Source organism: Zonotrichia albicollis, chromosome Z, assembly GCF_047830755.1.
Source record: "Zonotrichia albicollis isolate bZonAlb1 chromosome Z, bZonAlb1.hap1, whole genome shotgun sequence".
Taxonomy (NCBI): domain Eukaryota; kingdom Metazoa; phylum Chordata; class Aves; order Passeriformes; family Passerellidae; genus Zonotrichia; species Zonotrichia albicollis.
Genome location: NC_133860.1, coordinates 50,033,998 through 50,061,933, shown reverse-complemented (window position 1 = coordinate 50,061,933; position 27,936 = coordinate 50,033,998). Strand labels below are relative to the sequence as shown.

Here is a 27,936-nt window from a genome sequence, read left to right as displayed (position 1 = left end):
AGAGGTGGATGCACTTACCATTTTAAACACAAAGCCAGAAGAATGCTTCAATTTGTCTGGCATTAAGTATTTAAACCTTGGTTGCAGCAAAAAATATGTTTTGTAAACATAAACAACAAGCAATTAATCTCTTGCAGAAAGAGAAACACTTAATAGAGTTTAGTAACAAATAGTTACTAAACTCTATTAAGTTTAGTAACTATTTGTTAGTACACTTTGTAGTACACTTTACTTTCTCCAGGCACTCTGCACCTTGCACTCAGAGATTCTTTTTGTTCAGCAGTATGTATTGGAGCAAGCTCCCTTCACCACGGTCTTCATGCACATCAGGAGAAATTGCAGCTGCCTGGCATTCTTTTGGGTATCTGCCAAGTTAAAATATTGACTGTTATTTACAGTAAGGTAAACTTAAACACAACAAAACAACACAAAAAACCCCCACTTAAGATAAAAAAGTATCTGGTATTTACTGTGAGGCAGCCTCAGAAGTACTGAAGTGGATTTGGGGGTTTTCAACCAGTTATGCTAAATATTCACTTGGTCTGAACAAGCAGCATGCTACAGGAACACAGTGGAGTTACAAGTGTAAGTTCTCACACAGGTTATATTCTACACCCCTGCTTAAACAAAATAAACATTTATATTAAGCGTGTGTGTGGTGTTTGCTCTGGACTTGAGCCCACACTCCAATGATCTTTGATAAAGAAACCCACTTGGTTACTGGTAGCTAACAGCAACAAACTACATTTTTAAATTAACTCCTTGCAAACACAGTGCATCTTGAGAAATGCATCCACATGTTTGAATTCAAGCTCCATACTCTCCAGCATACAAATTTCCTTTCATTCAGTATTTTTTCTACATTTTTAGTGCAATATATGGTTTCTTATAAATGAGAAACAAGTAAACAAAATAAACAATGTCCAGAACACCTGTGTGGCTCACTCTAAGCAAAGAGCTGGTAAAACTCTTAAATCACAGGACTGTATTAAGTTCTGAACATTTCTCCCTCTGCTAGAGGGAAGACATCTCTGTACCTTTCTGAAGATGTAATTCAGAAATTTTGAAAAAAGCTCTCTAACTTAAAATTTCTGATCTGATTGGCACTTAAGAACATTTTTCAGGGTGTTTTTTGTAAAAATACATACTTCCCCACAAGGTTACCTCAGTCTTCGAGGATTTCAGTGGATTTCAGTGGCAGGAGGTAAGGCATGTTAGGCTAGAGCACTTTTCCACCTAAACTGACAAACAGTACAGACACAAATGGAGCTCTGAATGACTGCCCTTCACAGCCCATCACATACATCATAGTGATGCCACTCACTGCCAGGTTAGCTTCAGATTTGAGGGCATTGTTGGGGTAACATAACAGCTGGCACCATTAACAGCCTCAGTTCTCCAGACTTCATGTACTGCTGAGTGTTCATCAGCATCCTTGCTCTAGACTGTGCAATCACCTGGAATAAGCTTTGCTTGCTGCCTTTGTATGTGATCAATAACATTGCTTTATTTTGTTTCTAGGGCATGTGGTGAAGAGAGAGAGCTTGAAAAGCCAGCAGATGATTCTGCCTTTGAAAACAAATGATATCACTGAAGTTTTGTTGTTTGGTTTTTTAAATTACAAATTAAAGAGGATTGTTAAGTTTTGCATTTGAAATCTATAGACTGATGAAATTCTAAATAATTTTATAAGCATAGTATTTTGAAGTTAAAGTTTGTGGAATAAAAGTCCCTTTAATCTTGGTTTGAAAGTATTTAAACACTTTTGCCAATAGTTTTATCCAGTATTAAGAGGTAACACATTTCAAAAGATGAAAGTCCCACTTAGAAAATGCTTACATGTTACAGGACTTAGAGTTGTAGTATATTTTTAACTTACTACTGTGTTTGTCTAGTTAATAGCAAGAAAAAGTGTAAATACCTCTAACTCTCCAGTTGCTTCATTTGTATAAAACCTCTCTTCCTATGATACTTACCTCTGTGCAGTTTTTCAACTCTTGTTGGGGATGTCTTTTCACTGTGTTTTGTAGGAGTTGAAAGCGGCATTTTTATAGCTGTTACAATGTTAATGTATGAGTATACTTCATTGTTTGTTTTTTTTTTTAATTTTAGTTCTGTTCTTGCAAAATGCCTTGTGCCAATTTACTGCAATGTGACTTTTATGGTTTGCTTTTGTTATAGTAAGTATACTGAAAAGTGTGGTGTTCTCACAACAGAACTTGTTGATGCAGAATGGCTGGAAAACACTGTCTTGAACAATTTATGGAATTAAAGAATTTCAAACTGATTAAGACATCCTTGTATAGAAAGAACTATTCATAGGAAAAACACGAGTCTGGGTTTAGTACCATTTTGATTTTACTGCTTTGGCATTAACTTGGGGACCTCTAACTAGAATTTTAACAGAAACACTGGTAAACTGTTTAACTCCTGGAGGCATGAAAGGGAATAGAATGGGTACAAACCTCTCAGAAGCGTGTTTCTTGAAACACAGACTTTGCCCAATACTGTAACAACTTGTTTGTAGTATTTGACAGAGGACAGCCGGGTTAGAAATTGGAGTTTGAAAATCCTTAGAATACACATAGAACATGGTGAGTGGAAGGGGACCCACAAGGATCATCAAAGTCCCAACTCCTGGCTCTGCACAGCACACCCCAAGAGTCCCACCATGTGCCTGACAGCATTGCCCAAACACTTCTTGAACTCTGTCAGGCTGCTGCTGTGACCACTGCCCTGGGGAGCTGTTCCAGTGCCCAGTCACCCTCTGGGGGAAGAAACTTTTCTGAATATCGAACCTAAACCTCCCGAGACAGCTTCAGGCCACTCCCTTGGGTCCTGTCACTGATCACAAACAAGAGAGCTGTGCCGGCCTCCCTCCTCTTCTCCTCGTGAATAAGTTGTAGACTGTGAGGACATCTTGCTTCGGTCTCCTCCAGGCTGAACAGACCAAGTGACCTCAGCCTTTCATCAAGGCTCTTCACCATCCTCACTACCCTATTTTGGGCACTCTCTAACAGTTTCATGTCTTATATTGTGGCACCCAAACCTGTTCCCAGCACTGGAGGTGAGGCTGTCCCAGCTCAGAGCAGAGCAGGACAATCCCCTCCTCCCTTACCTGGCTGCCTGATGCCCCTCAGGGCAGGGTTGGCCCTCCTGGCTGCAGTGCTGACCCATGTTCAACTTGCCATAAACCAGGACCCCCAGGTCCCTTTCCACAGCCCTACTTTCTAGCACATTCATTTCCCAGTCTGTCCATACATCCAGGGTTGCCCCATCCTTGGTGCATCTCAGAATCTGGCACTTTCCCTTGTTGCACTTCATGTTTGGTGATTGCCCAGCCTTCCCCACTTTATGAAGGTCTCTCTGCAGGGCCTCCCTGCCCTTGAGGGAGTCAACAGCTTCTCCCAGTTTAATACCATTGGCAAATTTACTCAGTATCCATTCAAGTCCTGCATCCAGGTTGTTAATAAAGAGGATGAAGAGCACAGAGCCAAGGGTGGAGCCCTTTGGAACCCCCATAGTGACAGGTCACTATTGAAGTGGAGGGAGACGACCCTTGATGCTTCCTTGATCAGCATCAACTCCATTTATTGACTCAGTCACTTTTTATAACCGTGTTAATTAAGTTCATGCATATTGCAAAACCCGAGCTCACAATAAGTCAGAGATAACACACCAACCCCTCCTTTTGTTTCCAATACCAAGATTTGTGTTCTCAAAACTTACTTTTACTTTCCCAAAACAGCCAAAGATAGAATATCTACTTGTTATGAGAAAGCTGCCTGAGAACTCCGGTATGCAAGGTTCTCAAGGCCTTCATGTTTGTCACTTTTACTTGTAATTAAAAACAACCTGAGAACTTCTACTGTTTACAGAAACAGGCTGTGTCAATTTGCTCCTGACTGCTGCCTTCTAAGCCATTTCTGAAAAAATCTCCAACAAGTCACCAGTCTGCTGTCACCCCATTCACTGAAATCCCCTGTGCCCAACCCATGAGCCAGTTGCTCACCCATTTCACGAGGCATTTATTGTGATGTGCCCAGGACATGTTCTTCCAGGAGGATACTGTGAAAGTATTGAAAGCTTTACCGAAATCCTAAAAGATTACTTGTTCTGGCTTCCCTTGTTTATCTAGGTGTGTTACCTTGTCATAAAAGGAAATTGGGTTTCATAAGCAGGACTTTCTTGTCATGAAGCTGGGCTGGTTCTGACTGAAACTTGCATTGTCCTTCAGGTGTTTTCAGGAACTCACAGAATAATCTCCTCCAAAATTTTACCAGTCACTGAAGTAAGACTGACGGGTCTGTAGTTTTCAGGGCGATCTTTGTTGCCATTTTTGAAAACTGGAACAATGTTAGCCAGATTTCAGTTGACTGGGACCCCCTCCAAATTCCCAAAATAATTCAAAAATCATTGAGAGACCTTGCAGTGACATCAGACAGCTCTTTTGAGTACTCTTTGATGAATCCCATCAAGCCCCAAACACTTAAAAGGGATCCAACAGATCCTGCATAAGTTCAGGGTCCACTAGGAGCTGATCATTCTCACAGTCCTGGTCCTCCGGACCCCCATGTCCCATAATCCATGCTGAAGAGAGGCAAAGAAAGCAGTAACATCTCTGACTGAGATGGTGAGGTGACCACCCTCATCTGTAGATGAGGGCCAATGTTTTTTCTGCACTGCCTTTTGCTATTGATATATTTAAAAACCTTCTTTTCATTGTGCCCACAGTTTTGGAAGCTTCAACCCCAGTTGAGCTTTGACCACATTAATGTTCTTCTACAGCAGGGAGCACCATCTCCATATTCCTCGCATGCACGTCCCCTGTCCTTGCCTCACCAAGCACACACCTTCTTGGTCTGCCTAGACTCAAAAAGAATATCCCTACTCGCCTAACCCGGCCTCCTGCTTTGCCAGGTTGGCTTCTGACATTTTGTGGTTGCTCACTCCTGCATTTCAGATCTTGAAGATAATACCTGAAGTTAAACCTGCAAGTTCAATCACCATGGCAGCTGCAGTATGAAGCTGTCTTTGGCAGATGGCCACGATGATTGGCCTCCACAGACTGTGACTTCTGGCAACCTCTAGCACTTCACAACAGACTGATGTTAAGGGGAATGATGACATGGCTGTACAGCTTGACCATCAGATAAGCAGCATTCTCATTTAGCTTACAAATAGAGGTTAGTCACTATATGCTGGATTTAGTCATAAAATGTACTTTATTCAAACCCCAAGAAACTCAAATGACTTCCACTTGTACCCTTGAAAGTATTTCTGTAAAGATGTTACTGGAAATCCTCATATAAAGCATTTCTCATTTTTTACCATCCCTTTTTATCAAACCTTATACCAAAAAAAAAAAAAGGTACTGTATATTTGACAAGGATGCTGAATTGCCAAAGCCACCTAGTTTTCACACAAGTATTGATAAGCTAACTCATCTATCACAACTGTTTCAGATATAAGGGAGCACCTTGCCACTGCTTCAGAGTTAATTCAGATTGGATGCAGAGAAGAAGGTCCTGATTGTGTGATGCAATCACTCTGCCCATACAGCTGCTTGGGCTTTTGCTGCCTTAATTTACTGCCCATTTACAAACCAGAAATAACTTAAATACACAAACTCTGACATAACTACAGAATGGGCCTTAATGGCCCTAAACTGTCTATTGAAAGATACAAAAATAAGAGCTGAGACTAACTGGGCAGTCACTTAGTCTCACAAGGAATAAGGCTGATTGTTTCTAAAGAAAGAAAACACAGCTATGCACAAAATTTAAAGCAGAGTTAACTTCAACAACAGCATCCCTCCTTCAAGAATGGAGTTTACTACAGTTAAAATATTGTTTGAATTTCTTGAGGTTTGAATAAAGTACATCTTATGACTAGCTGGAATGTGGAAATCTGCAAAATCCAGCATATAGTGACTAACCTCTATTTGTGAGCTAAATGAGAATGCTGCTTATCTGATGGTCAAGTCCTGCAGAGCTGTTCATCGTTCAAGTACATAGAGGACTGTTGTGGAAATGTTACAAGTGCCTGGATAGCACTGGGAAATGCTATAGCACTGTTTATATGAATTATGTATTGCTTTGGAACTTCATATTAACATACAATCAGAGGGACCTCTCCTCTTCCTCAATACAGGATACAGTGCTCTGTATCACCTTGTCAGCAAGGCATAAACTTGCATTAGGAAGAGAATCTGCAAGAGATTTGGGAAGTTTGAAATAACTTGTAAAGGAAAAATCAAATCCAAAAGCCAACCACAGATTCAGGTTAATGTTTCTGAGATTCAACTAGCAACACACAGACAGGAGATTATTAAAAAGATTTTTTTTTCTCATTTTTTGTCATGAAAAAAAAACCTGCTTGGACATTTTCATCATCAAAATACTCACAGCATTTAATAAATTGCTAAAATTAATATCCAGCTGGTGTCATAGAGATTTAGCTACAAATGGGCATTGTATGCAATGCTGGATTTCACTCAGAGGACTCATTCAGAAAGACTTACCAAATCTAGACCAGACTGAGCTGTCCTGTGACAGCTTCTGGGATCTTTAGAACCTATGACTTAGTGTAACCTTTTTGTTCCATTTGTCATTCAAGATGCATCACTGAATATGAAAGAGGACCACATCATACAAACAGCAAGCTTCTAATACGATTCTTCTCTGTTCTGTAGTTAAGCACTGAATGCTCTCAACTCCCACACCCAGACTGTGGCTAGCTTCTCCCTGCCTTACTGGAAATATGGGAATGACCCACTAAAATTTCTTAATCTGCAGGGACACATTTTGAAATATATTTGATCTTAACTTTTAATTAAGAAGACAAATGGGTTGTGTTAGAGACAGCATATTTGAGGCAAATTGATTTAATGAAAGAGTAAACTCATATTTTGCCAATCCCTTCTCTCTACGGCTAAAGAAGGAAAAAAAAATGCCCCCACAAAAAAACTACTGATTGCTGCTTTAGAACTCAAGCTAGCTCTCTATATGATCCCCCATCCAATACTAAAGAGGATTGGGAAGCCTGTGTATTTATGTATTTATTCTATGTATTTATGAAAGAGGAGGAGATAGGGGAAAGATGAGGAGTAGCAACTTGTGAGGCAAATGCTGAAGTTGCAACCAGAGCTGTATAGTAGAGGATGTTTAAAGCAGCTGCTGCAGCACCCCAAAGCAGCCCAGCCCCAGCAGCTGGATTTGTCACAGTTGTCATGGGCAGGGCATTCCATTTTCTGCAGATTCCTGAAGGATAAGAGAACTATCACCACCTTTTACAAGTGGTTGGTTCATTGAAATACACAGGCCAACAGCTGGCGGGTTTACAAGACAGGGAAAAAAAAGAAACTTTTTTTTTTCTCCTAAAAAAAAGCATGGATTTACATTCAAATTACTTAATACACCACTAGAAAGCAGTAAGATATGGGAGTGATCAATGGAGTCCCGCAAGTGCTTCAGATACCTGTGTTTCAAGACATCTAAGATAATCAAGTCAGCACTGGCAGAATCTGCAGCTACAGGACTTCAACAGGATTCAGTTTGTCACTTTTCTGTATGTGGATTGTCAGAGCAGGCTGTCTTCCCCCAACCAGAATTAGCTGAACTTTTCAAAAGAAAAGCAGTTAGCTCTAACTTTCCTAAAACAAAGATTGCCACTAACATACTCTTAATTCCAGAAGACTTTAAAAAAAGGAATATCCTGTCTTGACAAAGTTTCAGTTTAACAAGAGATTAGTAGGAACTACAATTTGCCACATTTTAATTAAAAAAAATTACATAACAATAAAAGAATGATACTAAATAAAAAGGTGCACAATGAACACTGCATACACAGTAAACAGCTGGCAAAATTATTTAAAAAGCAGGCTACAATTCAGTAATGGTGAAATGCAGTTTCTTCTCTACAGAATCAGTCCTCAGAGTCAGAAACCAGGGACAGCAAAGGCCTTCAGATGTAAGCTTTTATTTGTAGGAAAGACCCAAGAGTTTAACCAGCATTCTGAGCTTCTCTCTCAGAAAGCGTTCTCCTCCCTACAAATTCAGTGCCACCCATCCTTGTTTAAATATGGCAACTGCCAGAGTTTTCAAGGTAAGATATATACAGACCATGTTCTCATCCACAGAGGTTTACAAAGCCTTGGATACGCAGAGCTTCTTAAAGCCATGGTTTCTTTTGCCAGGTATTCTCAAACATCCATATTTATAGTCCATAGCAGCCAAACTACTGGAATGTTGTAAAAGTGTATTACATTTTTGCATGCCAACTTATCTGTAAAAATCATACTTACTTACTCAGAAAAAAACACCAGATAGTCTTCAAGTGCAAAGGGCTCCTTCCTGCTCACAGGAGAGGATTACATACCTAACATGAAACCCAGCAAGTATGCTCAAACCCCAAGCTGTTCAGTGGTTTTAACAGCCAGAGCAACACATTCAACAATGTCATTCACTGAATTAATCCTGGCACATGTCAGTTTCAGTTGAAAATCCCAGGATCAACATAAGGATATGCAAGGAACTCTCCCAGTTTATTGCCTTCTGCATCATAATGGAGCATCCGAAAACAAACATCACAGAAGAAACAAGGATCCTCTGGTGCCAGACTGTCTCTGTTGGTTACCCACCTGCAGGTTACAAAACACAAGTGTATTCTTATGAGTGAAACACACTTGAGGCAAACATCTCAACATTTTACTCAGGACTGGGGATGGCAGCAACAAACAACAGTAAAAATTTTATAAACACAAGGTTCTACCTATATTACATATCTCCTATCCCATGCATGCAACTCATTTCCAAACTCCACACCCATTCCATGTCAACCCCAGCAGCTCCAGCAGCACTTCCTGAGAAACTCTCTAAAGCTGTATTGCTGGTACAGTGCATTCAAAAAACAAAACAAACCAGGAATCTTCTGTCCACCCTTTGGCCATCTAAATCATAAAAGACAAATCTTTTTCTTCCTTAATGCAAAAAACTCTGAAATGGAGTAGATGTGTACTGACCCAAGCTCCTCGGAGTAATCAAAACCATTTAGGAGTCTAAAAGCAGGACCCAAATGATGCAGACATGAAAAGGTGAGGATTGCAGCACACTCCAGCAAGCACTGAAGTTAACATGAACACAAGTTAACATGTTTAAGGAGGGCCTGCCATGGCAATGAGTAATTAATTTATGATAGCACTCAAGAGGCCACGACAGCTGAAGGCCTCTGGTGATTACAGATGTTATCTGCACAGATTAGAACACACTGGACAGCCAGCCAAAGCAGCTCTGCTGTCTATGGTTTAGCATGTCCCCACTTAAGCTTAGTGCTTAATCCTGGTTTTAATTTAATGCATTTACATCACCTCTGGTAATGCCCTCCCCATCCCATCCTTCCCCCATATTGACCCTTTGGCTCCACCTCCCCTTATGGCCAAATGCCTCACAGATTATATTGTGAAGGCATCCTCAGGGCTCTGCTAGGAACACAAGGATGGACTCCCATCTCAGGGGGAATTGGGTCTTTGCCTGATTCTAGAGAAGTCTAAGGCCAAACAAGCAAGACAATGAAGACACAGATGCAGTGTCAAACAGAGGCTAAGAACATAAGTTTTCCTAAAGAAAAAATATTCTGCTCTTTTAAGGAAAAGGCAGAAAATCACAAAGAATTCCTTCAAGAACAGCTGCGGAGCACACAGTCTTCAGGTAGCGGTTAGGAGCTTCCTTGGGGCAAGTTAAATGCCTTTAAAAAATCTCGAGATTTTAGTATATTAGAATTGCACAGATCTATACCTGCATAGATGCTAGATTAAGCAAAAGCACTGTAAGATTTTTGGTAAATTATTTTGAAACATGTATCTTGCAAAGGAGGAAAACACAGCCTTTTCCTCCAAAAGCAGGATTTTCAAAAGTAATTGATAAGATAGCCAAGCTCTAGATATGGAAAAGAGCATGAGCCAAATAATTAATCTCTTACTCATTTAGTTCTTTTGAAACTGCTGAATCAATTCCAAACGAACACTACTTGCAGGAAGCCTTTTCCTGGTTAGACAGAGGTCAACTGCTTGAAGAGTGAAGATTATTCTTACTATGAAACACATACAGAGCTTTGATTTTTACTATTTTTTAAAGTTAGCAGCAGCACCTAGAAAGAATTGAGACAACAATAGCATCAAGAATGTAGCATACCTTGCTGTATACATCTTGCACACAAAACATTTTCTGGTACATAGCCAATGTTTCTTGACCAGCAAGGGATACAGATTCCTATCCAGACAGTCATCATGATGAATAAGCCTTGAGGGAAATAAATAAATACAACACATGCAATAAGGATGTTGCCATACTGAAATTTATCTGAACCTAAGCATGGACGTTGAAGATAGGGTATGATTTAAATTCCTATGTCAGCTCTGACTAGATTTCTGCTTAACATTTCTTAACATAGATGAAAATCTGGAGATAGACTGCTAGTTGCATCATCTGTGGATTTTCTGGTCACAAGTAAATTCAGTTTGTGCAGTAACACAGAAGTCTTGAGACCATCTCCTTTCTGTGGTCTTTTTAAAGCTTTTATTTCCTATGTAGACTAACAAACTATTGTCAGGGGAATCTTCAGATAATTCATGTGCAACACCTATGCTTTCCTCTGGGTTATGCTCCTTTTGGAAAGCACCATGTATTATAAACACTTTGATACATCAGGCTCCTGGGAACAGAAAATTACTCACTGCAGACAACCACAGGAATGCTCTCTCTAGTTATTCACTGAGCAAAGTCTTCACAATGGTTCTACTGTTGATGTGGCTGCCACCTCATGGTCACTATCACATCACTTCTCTTCCTGGCCTATCCATCTCAGCCCACTATTTCCATTCCTCTTTTATCTTTTCAGTTCCTGCCCCTCAGCTTCAAGTTCACACTAATTGTCATGTTGAGTCCAGCCACAGCCTACAACATTCTGCCCCCTGGTGCTCCAGAATCAGAATGTAAATCTGCCACACATTGACTCTACATGGAAAGATCTTGACACTGTGGTTGCCATTCCTGTTACACAGCAGTCATAGCACACTAATTGCAAAGCAGTCTTTGCATGCAAATGAAAAAGAAAAAAAACAAGGAAGATTACTGTCTTTCTTTCAGAGATACTCCCATGTATATGGAAGAAAAATTAAAGCTCTGCAGAAGCCAGCAGAATAATCTTACAGCAAATAAGTTAGTCTAACAAACATTCAGCATCTAATGTCTGAAGTTTGTCCAGAGAAGGCTTACTTTCATTTGCCCAAGGACTCCCAAAGAATAGTTACTTACCTTATATCTGTGATTATAATGATGTGTTCACAGTTCCCTTGGTGACAGTAAAGGTATGGAAAGCCAATTTTGAGGGATAAATCATTAAATGCATAGTCCTCCATCTTGGCAGACTGAAGATTTTCATAGCCTCTATCATGAGATTCTGACCACTCTATAATTGTTCTGAAAACAGAAAGGCCATCAGCATAGCAAAGCTATGAACTGCGAATACAGAGAAAAGATACCTTGGGGACGTGCAAAATCCTTCACTGAGACATGGTTAAATGATGGAAATCAAAACATCTGGTAGTAATTTAAGGTGATTTCACAGCAATACTACAACACTATAGAACTGTCCACTGTTCTTGTGAAACATCTGCCTTTCAGCCCTCACCAGGCAGCTTTCTGAGGACTTTTAGACAGTGTATGCTCCTGATGGCACCCATCCAGGGTCAGACTGTTTGCAACACAATACTTTTTAAGTAGTCCAATAATTCAAGTTACTAGCAGATTATTTTGCCCCCTTGGTCAATGACTTCATTTTAAAGTATTAAAAAGCTTTCTTTTTTGATTTCATTTTTGTCAAGGAAAAACACAAAGCTGACAAGTGCAGTTACATTTCCAAAATTTAGCACTGGAAGGGCTACTGAAAATTTCCTTCTGGCTTTTCAGCACACTTCTACACACAAGGCCTCTAACAAGCTGTGTACGCTATGACAAGCCCTTCTGTGAGCACCATTGCTGTTCACAGACAGAAAGACAAGAAGTAAAATATGAATTTCCCTGAAGTCACATACAAAGTCTGGCAGAACAACAGGGTCCAACAGTCAACTCTTCCATACCAACCATTTTAAACATTTTGATCTCCTAAATCTCACTACCGTATCAGCAATACCATGCTTCCTTAAAATAATCAAATTTCTTTTCTGATCAGTCACAGAGACCTCATGTTAACTTTACAATTAAGGCATTCAGCATATTTTCAAGACTGAGCAGGACAACCACTGCCACACAGCTGAGCTTGTTGTCTTTCTGACACATCTTCTAGCTCTGATACATCTACAGGCAAGTCTTTTGATTCCCATCACAAGTAGGGAAGGCACTTAAAAACCCAGTACAAAATGCCACCTGTCACTTTACAAAGAAATCTCATCTCAACAGAGCAAAACAGCATTTGCAGGTTAAAAAATGGATTCATACTCTTTTCAAAAGGGAAGTGAATGGAAAGAATAAGTAGAGCACGTAAAGTTAAACTTCTCTAAAAACCAACTCATCATGGGAAAACAGTAGGGAAAGTCCATTGCAGCTTAATACTCTAGACATTCCAGTATCTGTAACACCACAAGTCATAAACAAAACAAATGTTCCTTAAGGTCTTTCTTCCTCAGTCAACATCTACAAATATCGTACCTGCTCAGATCTCTGCACTCCGGGTATCTTTTATCATTATAAAAGATGCCTTCAAAATAGAAGAAGGCAGATTTGTAGAGATCCTGAGAGACAGAGAGAGAAGTCTCCATTAGTGCTATGAGAGAATAAACACCTTAAACAAGAACATGTCAAAAATCCAAGCATGTTAGATATCTAAATTATATTAAGAGACCTCATTCTACAGGTGTCTAAGAAAAGTTCTGTTCTGATTGTAGATGCTGGTGTGACAAACTAGGCTCATTTGATTGCCAACTATGCAGCTACTCAGCTGATATTGTTCTCAAGCCAATACGGGTTACTTTAATGCTCTTATTTCAGTCCCCATCACAGAAGTTATGGACTTCTACAAAAACACAGAACAAGAACACAGGCATCACTGCACAAACTTAGTAATTGCAAGGCGCTGACTTTAAAAAAAGTACAATATTTTTAAAAATTAGCAAGATGCAGTGTGTTTACTTTGGGTGGCTACCAGATACCTATCCACCTGCTCTCAATCCTCTTGCTTACCAGGACTGGGGAAACAAAGTAAGACAAGTAAGCTCATGGGTTCAAAGAAAGGCAGAAAATGAGAAAAAACAAAGGCTGCATACAGAAGCAAAGCAAAAAAAAAAGTTATTTACTCCCTACTTCCCATCAGCAGGTGATGGTGAGGCATTGGAATAAGCTGCTCAGGGAAGTGGTGAGATCAGCATCCCTGAGAATGTTGAAAAGCTGTGCGAATGTGGCACTTAGAAATATGGTTTAGAGAACACAGTGACAGCAATGGAGTTGATCTGGCATCTGGTGACTCTTGCTCTGCTGGTATGAGTGCCATAAACTGTTAATGATCTTTGATGGGAGAGAATGTTACAAATGGACTGTCTACATGTGACAAACTTTGTAATTAAGGAAGAATTTTGAAGGATGATAGATTTTCTTGTGAGACACTAGAAGTGATGTGATTGGAACTTCCAGGATTGCCTGTTTGACTTGTTTACATAGATGTGACCAGGAAGTGCTCTCATGTGTAGCTGTGCATGTGTGCATGTGTACACGCATGTGTGCAGGAGACAAGACTTCAATAATTCTCTGTCACCTCAGTAAGAAGTACTTTGTGTTCTGATCAAATGCACAGAGAGTTACAGTGGTGTGGAGTTAACTTTCCCCACAGCAGCCCCTGTGCATGCTCTGCATTTTTGGCAAAGGGGAGTCAATAATACACCAGTTTCCTGGCTACTGCTAAGCAGTGCTTGCACACCTTCAAGGCTGTCTCTCCAAGTCTCCCCAAGACCAGTGGGCTGGGGCTAGGTGAGAGGCTGGGAGGGAATGCAGCTGGGACAGCTGACCCAAATTGACCCAAAGGATATCCCACATCATATGATGCTGCACTCAGCAATAAGAGCTGGAGGAAAAGAGGAATGGGGCATTCATGGTGAAAGCATTTGTCTTCCAAAGCAACCACTATGTATGCTGAGTCCCAGGAAGTGGTTGGAACAGAATCGCAGAATCATCAAGATTGTAAAAAACCTCTGATATCATCGAGCCCAACGATCAACCCAGCACTGCCATGTTCACCACTAAACTATATCCCAAGTGCCACATCCACACATTTTTGAACGCTTTCATGGCTGATGATTCCACCACTTCCCTGAGTAGCCTGTTCCAATGTCTGACCACCCCTGCATTCCTCATAACCAATCTAAACCTTCTTTGGTGCAATTTGAGGCCATTTCCTCTCATCCTGTCTCTTGTTACCCAGGAGAACTGACCCCTTACCTGGCTATACCGTCCTCACCCTCCCTTCAGATAGTTGTGGAGAATGATAATGTCTCCCTTGAGCCTCTTTTTCTCCCTCAGCAACCCTTCAATGACTCAATAAAGACTATCCCTATTTATTCTAAATGGGAATACCATGGACAACCAGGCACTCCATTATCAGACCAGTCTGGGGATGCTTATTTATGCCCAGAGGTCTCTTTGAGCTATTAACTCTAGGATGCCAAAACACGGGAAAAGCAGACGCTGCTTTTCCAAAGACAGGACTTCTCAGATCATCTGCATGAAGACGCAGTAGTAGAAATGTGTTTTACATTCAGACTCTTTGATTCACTTCTATCTGTTACTGTTACTCTCTCTGCTGCTGGCACAAAACAGGAAGGAGTGGCTGATACACCAGACGATCCTGTTGCCAACCAGAGGGATCTTAACAGCCCAGAGAAATGGGCCAACAAGAATTTGGTGAGGCTGAGCAAGGAGAATTGCAAGGTCTTGCCCCTGGGGATAAACAAGCTGATGTTTGACTGTATGCTGAGGGCCACTCAGCTGGAGAGCAGCTAGGCAAATAGGACTCAGGGAACCTGGTAGATCCCAAATTGAACATGAGGCAACAATGTGTCCTTGCAAAAAGGATAGCCAATGGAGCAGATGGGATCTTGTGCTGCATTAGATAAAATACTACTAGCAGGTCAAGGAAGGCAATCCTTCAGTTCCCCTCAGCACTACTGAGGCCATACCTAAAGGCCTGTCTTCAGTTCATGGCTGCTCAGTGTAAGAGAGACACGGACATACTGGAAAAAGAGTCCCACAGGGGCCATGAAGATGATGGGACTGCAGCATCTCTCCTAAAAGCAGTGGCTGAGAAAGTTGCAAGTCAGAATCCTGAAGAGAAAGCTCAGGTAGGGGAATCTCATTAACATACACAATACCTCTAGGGAGGGTGCAAAGATGATGGAGCCAGGCTCATTTTAGCAGTTCAAGTGACAGGATTAGAGTCAATAAGCACAGACTGAAACACACACAACTCCTCCTGAACCTCAAGGAACACTTCTTTACTGACACAGGTGACTGAATACTGACAGAGGTCGTCCAAGGAGTTTTTGCAACCTCCATCCTTGGAGATATGTAAAAAACGCCGGGACATGGTCATGAACAGCCGGCTGTGGGTGGTCTTGCTTGAGCAGAGGGAGCAGACCAGACGCCCTCCACAAGTCCCTTTCAATGTCAACCACTCTATGTTGATATTCTATCTAATGTCATATGATGTATAATCAAAATGACTCAATTTCAATATTGTCAACTAGATGATTGTTTTGCTCATACCCAGAGAATACGTAGCAGTTTTGAGAGAGAAGAATAATCTTCATCCCTACATATGATTAGCATCCAGTTGCAAACAACAAAGCACAGTGGGATGGTCTGGCTTTTTATTATTAGTGGGATTAAGCTATTACCTCTGGTGTTTCAGCATACAGCTCAAAATAAAATTCATTCACAGGAATATACCTACGCAAAACTCACTGCTTCTGTTTCCATTTCCTAGCAGTAGCAACGACGATATTTTTCTTGATATTGCACAAAACAGATCACCTTGGTAATGCCACTATGAAGTATTTACTTACAGTGCAACCAACAGGCAGAACCAATGCAGCCGAATTTAGTGCTGAAGACAAAACTATGAAGCAAAACTCAGCCTCCCCTTCTATGTTTTCAAGACTCCTATACATGTAGAGGGTTCCACATAGAAAGTTTTACCTTGCTGATGTGCTCTGGTGCTTGATCTGGCTGACTGCTGAACTCACCACCTATCTGGAGGTCACTGACACAGGAAATCGAGTCTCTCAGTTCAGTGAGCTTCTGGCTGCCCAATACAAGGACTGTTTGGAACGGTTTGTGATCTTTATGCTACAAAGAACACAGAATACAAACCCCAGATAAATTATAACTTGTCAGCATCAGCACTGCTTTTCATTTGACAGCTTAAGGTCATTACTGGCAGCATCTGGCACATCACTTCTCTGAACAGCATCTTGCCACAGCCTCTCCTAAGACAGGTATTTAATAGTTTTATTCAGGAACTCAAATGTTACATTCTCCATCATAAAGTGCAGAAAAGACACAAAGTCTGAGCTCACTTATTCGAAATCAAGAAGAAGTACTTTTGTTTTCATGTATTTATTTTCAAGTTTTGAGCTTTCTGTAAAGTAAATTAACTACTGTGTAATTATTGTAAAAGTTTTGTTATGTAAACCACTAACCGAATGAAAGCTAGATTCTGAAAAAGCCTTAAGAAATTATCAGAGTTGAAGAGTTTACCACATGTCACCAGTAGATTCACTGATTTTAATTGCTTGGGAGAGCAGGATATTATTTGAATAGGAAATAATCAGAATACAACCCAGAGAATTTCATACGAACCTTCTGAAATATAAGAGGATAAAAGATGTTCAGAGTTAAAAGTAGTTCTCCCTCCTCAATTAGATCTGTTGGATCATCTGGCCTCCTTCCAGTTGCATGTGACTCCTGGAAAAAGATACGCACACACACATATATATATTATACTGGCAATCATAAATATACACACACACACAAAATAAACACTGGGCAATGGTCTGAGAAATGCTGAGGAACATTAATTCATTTTTGACTATGTAGCCTTCTGAATCGGAAAAAGCCTATTTCCTCCAAGGTGGAAAGGTGAGAAACTGCTCCAATTACTGACTGCAAGCATGTTTCTTCATTTCTCACCTTTGTTGCAAGACAGCTGGCTGCTCCTTGGCTATTGAGACGACCCACATAAAGGTATTAGAGACTGCTGTCATTCTGCCCTCATGGAACCCAGCTGCTACCAACTTTCACCACTGAACGCTTTCATATGTAAAGGGAGATTGCAACCCTTAATTTGGGAAACACTAATCTAGAAAATATACACAGAATGAAATATATGAAAATTACAGTCAGTGCAGCTCTTCCTCTTATTAGGGAAGCTAGACATAGCTGGAGGCCATAATTTCTCCAAAGCTGAAACCCAAAACGCAGCACTGCCCTTGCCACAGTACTGTGTATCAGAAAAGAAACAAATGATCCCTACATTTTCATCCTGCTTTGTGTTTAAGACACAGCCCAGCTGTGAAGATACTTTTCTGTGGCCGTTTCCTCCTTTTCCAATAAATCAAGAGTTTGTTCCTGCACAAACACCTCCCACCAGCATGGAGTATTCCTCAGATTTAGTAACAGGAACTTGTACTCCTGTAAGACTCAGAGATACCTGTGCTCTCTACTTTGCACCTGCCTTCTTCATGTGACACATTCCAAACTCCTGCTCTCCTCCTGTACAAAGGCATCATGGTCCCAACCACAGAATCACTCCTCTGACACAGCTTGCTTAAAGAATGCAATAAATGACCATGTGCTCATTCTTTCAATGCATACTGCAGTATTCACTGAAACCCTCTATGAAGGTTTCTGTTGCTAATATTTTCTCAGATATTCCCCAGACAAAGAGCCCAGCAGAGCACTTGCATCATGTTGTTTACATAATGTGCCTGGATCTCCAAACAGTTGAAACATGATAACTCTCAACAGACCAGGAAACCTCAAGAGGAAAAACAAGTCTAACAGTCACATGAGGTTCTTTCCTCACTACACTTCTGTCCCTAATTTTTACAGCAGTTCATGGCTTGCTAAAGCCATGGACTCCAGCACTTCATTGTCCCTGAAAGAGTTCAAAGAACGTGTATATGTGGTGCTTAGAGACACAGTTTAGTGGTGGACCTGGCAGTGTTAAAGGTAATGGTTGGGCTCAATGATCCTAAAGGTCTTTTAACCTTAATGGTTCTATGAACATTTATGAAATGAGGTTTTGCTGTTTAGGACTTCAATGGTTAAGAAGAAATCATTAAAAAACCCCAAACTTATTAAGCACAGTTAAAAAATTCCAATAAGGCTTTTCAGAGGCTGATGACTACACTCTTGGCTCCTGGTTCCAGTTTAGAATGGCTGAAAAACTTGGTTTACAAAGCTCAGAATTAGGAATTTACCACCACTGTGCTGCTACAGTTTTCTTCTCTCAGCCCTACTGAAACCAGCTCACAATCATTCACACACTGAAGCTGTTTCCAACACTGGACACCAGCAGCAAAATATTACCCATTCTGTCTATGTCTACTTCTAAGTCTACTTCTAAGTTCACAGCACTTAAAAAGGCAGTCATATAGTGGTAACAAGATGGAGCTCCTCCTTAACTACATCCAGTACTAACAGACAGTAAAGAGCAGACTTCCTGTCCTATCTTTCTATAAAATGACTTTATCTTTAATCATTACCAGCAAACTTGTATCTGCAAACATTTACAGTGTACATTTCATAGAGGTGAATGAAAAAGCAACCAGAAGTTGGATTTTGGCTCTTGAGAGCCTATAAGATAATAGGCAACTTACCATCTCATAAGTAAGAGTTTCTTGTCTGCAAGCCCGATCCACAATAATTGTTTCTTCTCTCCTCTCTAAGGCCTTCTTCCGAATTCTGAGGGGCAACCACATAAGACAAAATTTCATTCAACAACTTCCACCTAGAATTTCAAGAATTTCATATTTTTAAATGACATAAACTACTACAGAGCAGCTTTCAAAGAGCAGGATTCCTGTCTGTCTTAGTGGGACAGACTAACTTAAAACACTCATCTCCTGACTTTCATAAAACCTGAGTGCACAGGCCAGCTTGTGGGTTTTTTCCCCCTCATGTGCAAATGACAGGTGATTTGTGAGTAATTTTTCACTCACAACAAAAAACAGCAAAATCTTTGAAGAGGTTTTACTAGGACAAAACACTTTGTGACATTTAAAGAAACTGTTTCAACAATTCTTTCCACTTCAAAAAAATTGAATTCATGTTCAAGCAAAGCACAACGGAAGAAACAACCCACAAATATTACTTCTCAGCCCCACAGCATGGACACTTCAGAAAACCAAAAACCAAACCTTCATTATCAGTTGTAGAAAAAAGAGTACCATAAGTAGAATACCTACTAAAATACATGCATTTAACCACTGCATGAACACCCAATCCTTAACATCCAGGGTAAGTTTACTTATCCTCCAGACCTCCACAAGGGTTTTCAGTAACAATCAGCCTTAACACTGATCACAGTTCTAAACACATTTCTTTACATCAGTGCTATGTAAAGTACAGCAAAGGCCTGAAGCAGCCAAGTTTGCCAGCTGATAGAAACCTTACATATATTGGTTATCCTCTGAAATGCACCAGATATATCAATAAATTCCATGCACAACCCAAAACTCAACAAAACAGAGTGGGCTCAGATAAAGAGGTTATCGGGATACAGCATCAGTACTTACAGTCTGGCTGTTACAGAGTAACTGAGAGTTACTAGAGGTATGAGATAGGTTTCTTTGCAGGAACCTCACACACATGATTATCAGAAGGCCCCTGCACACTCCAAACTTAGGCACTGCTTCAGAAGCACCTAGGTTCAGAAATCCTTTTCCAACAAGAAAGAAGGCATATTCTGTATATCTTAATAAAAAAGTTCCTAAGCAACATTCAGAAGACTGCCCCTATGGTATTTCTGTAGGGTGCCTGTAAAGGGAACAAGCAGCCAGCCATATTTCCCACCCCACCCCAAACAAGGGTACTGTGAGAGCACTGTAACAGCATACCGAAGAGTGAGCAGACTGCTATCTTCAGGAATAACATCTGGGTCCTCTTCTTTCTCAGAAGACATTAACATATCAATGCTAGAAAGTAAAAAAATAACAGAATCACAGGATTGTAGTACAGTTTGGGCTGGAAGGGACCCTAAAGGATCATCTTGTTCCACTACCCCCAGCACCATTGGCAGGGACACCTTTCACTGGATCAGGCTGCTCAAGGGCAGGTCCAACCTGGTCTTTAACGCTTCCAGGAATGGAGCATCCACAAATTCTCTGGGCAACCTGTTCCAGTGCCTCACCACTCTACACAGTAAACAATTTCTACCTGATATCTATTCTAAATCTAGAGCTATCCCCTTTGGACACAGCAGTGATTTCTCACAGTCTGTGTAGAAGTGCAGGAACCCGGAGGTGGTTTCACCACCTGGTCCCATATATGAGTTCCCATTTCAGGTTGTGCACTGCAGCACACCAGATTCAGAGGAATCATCATATGTACATCCTCTCCTCTCCAGTCCTTCCCAGAAGCATTTTGCATTAATCACAATAAAATTTTATCCAGCTTAAAAATAGTCTGAGGAAAAAATATTTAAAACAGAGAACGGCTTTGAATCAGACTTGATTGCCTTTGTCTCTCACTTTTGCAAAATATATGAAGGCAGGGATTACTCCAGCGCCTAAGTCCACCTGCAGCTTGGATACCAGCAAACTCTTGTGCAAACCCATCTCTTTATGGGACAAAACTACCACTGGTGAAGTCCAGGAAAACTTCTTGGACTATACAATTTACCCTCAATAACATTTATGGTTTCTTTATATTCTTTTTCATTATAATCTTATAACATTCCCCATGTCAGCAATAATATCACTACAGTAATGAATAGCCCTTTGGAGTGGAACTGCATAGGAATTCAAAGTAATTGAGAAATAGAAATCTGGAATCAGCTGTTACCAGCTGACAAATAAGCAAAAGTCAGAGACAAAATTTTGATTGTGGACAGATGGCTTTGTTCTGATGAGCCAATAAAGTCATTCAGTATTGACAGTAAATATAAATTTATTATTGTTCAGTTACTTACCATTCAGCAACAAACAAAATTTTAAACTTTCTGTTTCACAGTTTTCATCTCAAACAGAATTTTTTTTAAGTTAGTGAGAAAATGGGATTCTCTCAGAAGCAGTATTTTAAAAGGAACTTTGCAGTAATGAACCACAACCTCCTGGAAACAGAATGGATTTTATCCTTAGATTCACACTTGAGGAAGTGGAGGCAGAGACAACCAAGGTAATCCTGCATCAAATATAGACTGAAACACAGCTGAGAAATACTAATCTAACTAACAGAAAGATGGAGAACAGCAGTTTGTAGAACACAGTTCAACCTTTTAGATGGGACTCTTCTCCAGGCATCATAGTGCTGTTATGAGCAACCATGTAATCAAGGAAAGGACAACCCCTGACAGACAAATCAACTCACAACTGACCCTTTCTGTAAAACGGACAACATGAACAAGTTATCCAAAGACTCCTGGCACATGGACCAGTGATCCTATACACAAAGAGCCCAAGTCACTTGAATATGTATAATTTTCATATAAATATACCATGTTGAGGAAATGACTTTGTATTCAGTTTTTTAAACATCACAGGAATTATATGCAGGATCTGAAAATGTTTATTACCTACCATTGGGAAGTTGCACTTGCATCAAAGATGACAGTTTCCCATTTTCCTTCTGTGCCAGAACCCGCCAACAATATGTCAGAACCTACCAAAAATGTTTGTGCTTTTCTTTCTTCCCACAGCCCTAGGTGGGATCTCTGGCTGTGCTATCTACACCATGACCATTAACTGCCTGTTTCAGGGAAAAAACTAAAATCCTTGGAAAAGCTGCTATATAGAGATACCATGTAAAATAACTGACACTAAAACTGCTTCCTCTTTTTCCTTGTGAGGAATGGAAGGCAGCTAGTGTAAAGGGATACTGACACTGAACCCCTGACAAATTCCCATGGAAGCTTGCAAGCACTGGTACTGCCACTTCTCACTCCTGAAAGTCAGAAACCCCCAATTTCTAAAAGAAAAGCAGAGTATTTTCAATACTTTTTAGTATTGAAAATCTGTCTAACAGTTAATTACATATGTATTGTATCACATGCACTGAAGCCTGGAAAGGCTTTGCTGCATGGCTGTACACACAGGCCATGCCAGAGCTCCCCCAGCGTAACTCTGCTGCCAGTGGAACCATGTAAGCAATACTTGGTCCATTGTCCTCAGGAAGCCAGGCTTTACAAACAGGAATTATATGCTGATCCCTTCAGAAATGAAGGCTAAGTCAGTGTCAGACACCTAAGACACAGAAGTGCGTGCAATACAGAGTTTTCACTAGGAACACCTCACTCCTGACTGCTGCAAGCTTAGGATACTACTGTGTCCCCACCAGGACTATTCCCTGCATGCATGACAAATTGACCCAGTGCACTTAGTTATAGAGAGGGGAAAACACTGACCATGCTGTTTAATGGAAACTAAGGAGAAGTGTAGGACGGTAATGAGGAACAATAGCTGAAAGTGTCTCCTGAAAGAAGTCAAATGCCAAGTGTTATGTAAACTTATGTCCCTTACAAAGATATTTTTAGGTGATCAGAAATAAAAAGGCTAAAGAGAAGTCTCTGGAAATGTAGACTTGGAAGCAGTGAAGTTTTCAAAGTCTGTGACTTTACTTTTCCTAGATATTCTAGCAGCACAACGAGTTTTCTCTTTTAGATATTCAAAGATATTTTAGTATTTGGCCTGATACTTTTTAATAAGGGGTTACAGTGTTCATATTACTCTTTACATTGCACATATTTTAAAGGTAGTACTTTCATCACCTTTGAGACACTAATACCACAAGACACTAAATACTAATACGTTAAGACGTTAATGCTAGCTTAATGCAGCTTTATAACACATCCCAAGAGATATTTACAACTACCCCCTCTAATAAAACAAGAGGGTGAATTAGGGCTGAAGTTGAATGAGGTACCTGCAAGCCTCACCTCTCTTGACCTACCTAAAACCCACAGTGATTTGAGGCTTAGCCTGCCCTATACATGCAAGAAACACATCACACAGAAGACAAAACAGAATAACATAACTCAGCACCTCCAACATTCAAGGTCTTCAGTCACTCAAGCACCAATCACGAATACCAAGGTAAACTTCTTTGCTTACAGATTCCTGAGGCAATTGAACAAAGCTTAGAATTTTACTTTTTTGACATCTTGGTTATTTAAGAGAATTATGATGGAGTCTTCCAGAAAAAGATACAATTTTACATCTGTTTAAGATGAAAACACGACCAATCTCCACAACGATTTTCAGCATACCACTTGAGCAATATGCAAGGCACTTTTACTGAGTCAAATGCAAGTGAGGGAAGACACAAATTTCTTCCTGCATTCTATTTGCAGAAATGTATTACAGGAAGAAAACAGAATTAAAAAAAAATAATAATTACCCAAAACCAAACAAGCAAAACAGCAACAAAAATGAAGCAACAAATAAACAAAAACAACCCAACAAAACAAACAAAAAGTTAAAAAAAAACTCCAAAAAGCCCAAAAAACAAACCAACAAAAAAACCCCAAACCAACCAAACAAAAAAAAAACCAAAAAACCATCCCACAATAACCACATTGCACTGGGGTGCTCAAAGAGTTAAACAGCATTTAAACATGATACCCTGTCTCCTCACCAGAAGACCCTACATTGTCAGGAGTACTTAAACGTACACTATACAACTATTCTGAAAAAAATTTAATGATGGATACTGAAAAACTTCATCCTGAATCCATGAAAGATTATTTTAATCCTACCTGATTTTAAAAATAGATGTAGGAGTATCCACATCTTCCTATCTCTCTTCTATCCCAAGAAAACCTACTTAATTTGTCAGAAGTTTCCTCAGAAGTAGAGTCAGAAAAATCTGTGTTTATATCCATTACATGTTCATTTCATCACTTACAAAATTATATTTATACCAGTAATAAATGTGATCCCAGGATACCATAGAACAGATCCTGGTGTAGCCCAGTGTTCCCATCTCTCCTCAAGACAGGAGTATGGGCAGCTCAAGGCCAGTGAGTGAAAGTGATCAGAGGTGGCGATTTGAGGTTGGCAAATGTGGAGGAGGGACTGAAGAGGCTAGGGACATTTAATTTAACAGCGAAAGCACATGGAGATTACAGATTGGGATTTCTAGTCTGAACGGGGGAAAGGTCACACCAGGATGTGCAGGTTTAGCTTAATTCTCCTGCAAAGCCAACAAAAGGCTGCCAGATGATCAGTTCTCTCCCCTTCGTAGATCACCAGTCTTTTTTCTCCTTCCCAAATGACCACTGTTCACAGTACACTCAGCCTCAAGCAGACAGCATTGCCCTGTAACACTAGCAAATGCAGACAGCAAGTGAAATGCAGCAGGTGTAAACTGAAGAAAGCAATACAGAAGAAAAAAAAGCAGAAGGAATGAGGGGGAAAAAATAAAGAAACCACCACCTTGGAATTCAAACGAAAACAGCAAAGACAGGTTCAGGCAACAGACCTGCCACAGAGAATAAGGCACAGCACAGGAGCAATCAGCGACAATCTAGACTGGAAGAGCTTACAGAGTAATTGTCACAGTTTCTGCCACTTCAGAATACTTTTTTTTTCTTTGAACCAAAACCATTATTTTTACTAAGTCTAGTAATGGTAAAAAGTTATGCAAGCCATCAGAACTGTAAGAGGTGAAGCACAAAGTTATAGGATAGGATCAGAACTCTGGCATGTCTTCCTTACTGACAGACTACAGGTAAATAACCAACTGTGATGCTTTCTACAGGAATTACTGCCTGAAATCAGGCCTCTTCTACAGGTGAAGGACAATTCTCACTATCCACGTGACCTGAAAGCCTTCCAGCCATCGCGTGTTAGATTTGCTGCTGCCTCAACACCCGCAAAGCATTTACATATCTCTGACTTCACCACCAGCCCTGAGAAAAACAAGTCAGTGGAGGCTAAAGACCAAGAGACACTAAACAGGTACTGTATGCAGCCAGCTACCTGAACATTTACCTACTCTAAATGATGTTTTTAAGGGATTCAGACTAAAAGAGTAGGCTTAGATTAGCATTAGGAAGAAGTTTTCTGCTGTGAGGCTGTTGAGGCACATGAACAGGTTGCCCAGAGAAGCTGTGGATGCCCATTCCTGGCAGCATCCAAGGCCAGGCTGGATCAGGCTTTGAGCAACCTGCTCTAGTGAAAGGTGTTCCTGCCCATGGCAGGGGGATGGGAACAAAATCATCTTTCAAGGTTCTTCCAAGCCATTCTGTGATTTTATGATTCTTTGTTAATACAAACATATGCCTGGCTTATTTCTTCATATAAGGTATATGTGTCATTGTACAACTGCTGTCTCCTAAAACCATTAAGACATTCAGGTGCCCTGAAGTCCTTAACCATGTTACTAAATGTTTACCCATGTAACTTTAAGCGCCAAACTGTTTGTGCAAATTCACAGATGTAACAAAGTTTCCACAACTGGAGCACTACCCTCCACAAAAACTGCTTGCCTTCACGGCATTTTTGGCCTCCAGAGATTTTGGTGACCAACTCTTCATAAGGAACTGTACTACAAGAGAAGGAGTATTCAGTACAAATGAGAAAGGGGCAAATTTGGACTGGGTATTATGAAGAAATTCTTTACTGTGAGGTGGGTGAGGCACTAGAAGAGTTTGTCCGGAGAGGCTGTGGATGCTGGAAGTCTGGCAGTGTTCAAGGCCAGGCTGAATGAAGCTCTAAGCTATTTGGTCTCGTGGAATGTGTCCCTGGACATGGCATGGGACTATATGGCTTCTAGGTCCATTCCAGCTCCCGGACAGTCTATGACTTTGTATTTACTCGGGAAATATAAACAAACGCGTGCCACAGGTCCGGAAGAGGCTGCTCTGAAGCGGCTTTGCCCGAGCACCTTCCGCTTCTCCCCAGGAACCGCCGCGGCGTGCGGGGACAGCACCAGCCGCCTCCCCGCACCAGCGCCAGGCGAGGCCACCGGCATCCCCCTCGCACCGGAGCCACAAATCCCGGCCTGCACACAGCCGGCCTGCCTCACCTGCAGACGGCGCGCACCTCGGCCGCCGTGCCCGGCGCGCAGCCCAGCGCCGCCGCCACGGCCGCGTCCTCCTCCTCCTCCTCCTCCTCTTGCGCCTCCGCCGCCAGCGAGAGGTCGGGCGGCCCCAGCAGCCGCCGCCAGCCGAGGCCCAGGGCGCCCACGCGGAACGCGCGCGTGTACAGCTCGGCCAACTCGTAATCGGGCACCACGGCCGCCATGGCCGCCATGGCCGCCGGGCCCGCCCTGCGCCCGGCCCGCCACACGCGTCACGGGCCGCGGGCGGGAGCGGGGGCTGCGCCTGACCGGGAAAGCGGCTGCCGTGCCTCTCCTGCCGGGCGGAAAACGTCGGGCAGCGCTCGCTAGGGAGAAAACAGCTCCCGAAACAAACAAAAAAAAACAAAAAAAAACAAAAAAAAAACAAAAAAAAAAAAAAAAACACACCAAAACCAACAAAACAAAAAAGCCCAAACAAAACAAAACATAATACTGGCACAGCTTAAGACTGTCCCCTCATTCTGCTACTTGTTATCTGGGGAAAAAGACCGATCCCCACCTGGCTACACTCTCCTTTAATATGCTTATTCTTCCAAAGTAAAAACTTAATGCCTTGGTACCATGGAAAGGGCTAATGAGATACATAACCTATTACCTAACACTGCTCATACCAACATTTAAAAAAAGGAGATAGATATATAGATATATAGATATATAGATATATAGATATATAGATATATAGATATATAGATATATATATGCCAATCATCTGGTAGTTCCCCACTGAAGTAGTGTGACAAGGCTGACATGAGCACAACGTGTTAAGGAAGACAACAGAGGTAAATCTGGCTTGCCCTAACCTGATATACCTGGTGCACATACCCATGGAACCACAGCCTTTGCACTTGCTTCAAGACAAAATATCAATGGAATCAGAGAATCAAAGTATGGCTTGAGTTCAAAGCGACCTTAAAGATCATCTTGTTACAACACTCACTGCTGTGAACAGGGATACCTTCCAGTGGAACACGTCACTCAATTACCCTGTCCAGCCTGGTCTTGGACATTACTGGGGATGGGACATCCACAGCCTTTTTGATCATCCTGCTCCAGTGCTTAGCCCTCACAGTATTCATCTTAACATCTAATCTAAACTTGCCTTTTTTCAATTTAAAGCTATTGCCTCTTTTCTTGTCACTACCTGCCTTTATAAAATCTCTTTTTCCTTTTTGTAAGCCCCCTTGAGGTACTGGAAGGCCATAGTGAAGTCTCCCTGAAGCCTTCTCTCCTCCATAGAGAACAACTATGAACAAGTCCAGCTACCTCAGCTATTCCTCTTACTTCTCTAACTAAAAAAAATTATGCTGGGAAAAGAGGTGTATTGTCAGATAGTGTTGAAGCAAGGGGTGAAGATAAACCTGAAAAAGTTCATGAAAGGAGACTGGGTTTTTGCATGCTGTATGGAATGGGCGGAATGCTGAGAGAAGGTTATGACATTTGCCTGCTAGTTTCACTAAACAAAGTAGTATAGGAAGAGTTAAGAATGTAAGAAAGCTCAGCCAGAGCATATTTTGCTTTGTTTAGCAATAACAACGTGGCCTAATGCCCTTATACCTCCCCCAGTTACATTCAGATTTGCACTGCATTTCAATGC

At 41.1% G+C, this 27,936-nt stretch overlaps 2 protein-coding genes across 4 annotated transcripts in view; one reads left to right on the top strand and one right to left on the bottom strand.

Annotated features, from left to right (window-relative positions):
* The window catches only part of PSIP1 (PC4 and SRSF1 interacting protein 1), a 32,959-nt gene extending 30,672 nt beyond the window's left edge, over positions 1–2,287 (top strand). For both annotated transcript variants that reach the window (XM_074533218.1, XM_074533219.1), the window contains exon 17: positions 1,522–2,287. In XM_074533218.1, coding sequence (XP_074389319.1) covers positions 1,522–1,585 — 64 coding nt within the window. In that variant the 3' untranslated portion in view covers positions 1,586–2,287. The remainder of the gene's footprint in view (positions 1–1,521) is intronic.
* On the bottom strand, positions 2,058–26,600 carry SNAPC3 (small nuclear RNA activating complex polypeptide 3). Of its 2 annotated transcripts, XM_005488139.4 has the most exons (9): positions 26,289–26,594; positions 20,162–20,239; positions 18,923–19,007; positions 16,902–17,006; positions 16,239–16,388; positions 12,705–12,787; positions 11,313–11,477; positions 10,191–10,298; positions 2,058–8,641 (listed from the first exon to the last, which is right to left on the bottom strand). In XM_005488139.4, the coding sequence occupies exons 1-9, from the start codon at positions 26,513–26,515 to the stop codon at positions 8,494–8,496; spliced, it is 1,149 nt and encodes a 382-aa protein (XP_005488196.2). In that variant the 5' UTR covers positions 26,516–26,594; the 3' UTR covers positions 2,058–8,493. The 2 variants fall into 2 exon arrangements, with proteins under 2 accessions (XP_005488196.2, XP_074389322.1); XM_074533221.1 differs by lacking the exon at positions 10,191–10,298 and having other exon boundaries at positions 26,289–26,600.
* Positions 26,601–27,936: the final 1,336 nt, after the last annotated feature.

What these genes read in the sequence shown, in the direction of transcription:
- SNAPC3 (XM_005488139.4), bottom strand. Translation starts at nt 26,515, where the DNA reads ATGGCGGCCATGGCGGCCGTGGTGCCCGATTACGAGTTGGCCGAGCTG. An exon ending in GAGGTGCGCGCCGTCTGCAG is followed by an intron (nt 20,240 to 26,288) that starts GTGAGGCAGGCC and finishes TTTACTTTCTAG; the next exon opens with CATTGATATGTTAATGTCTT. An exon ending in CACCAGAGCACATCAGCAAG is followed by an intron (nt 12,788 to 16,238) that starts GTAAAACTTTCT and finishes TCTGTCTCTCAG; the next exon opens with GATCTCTACAAATCTGCCTT.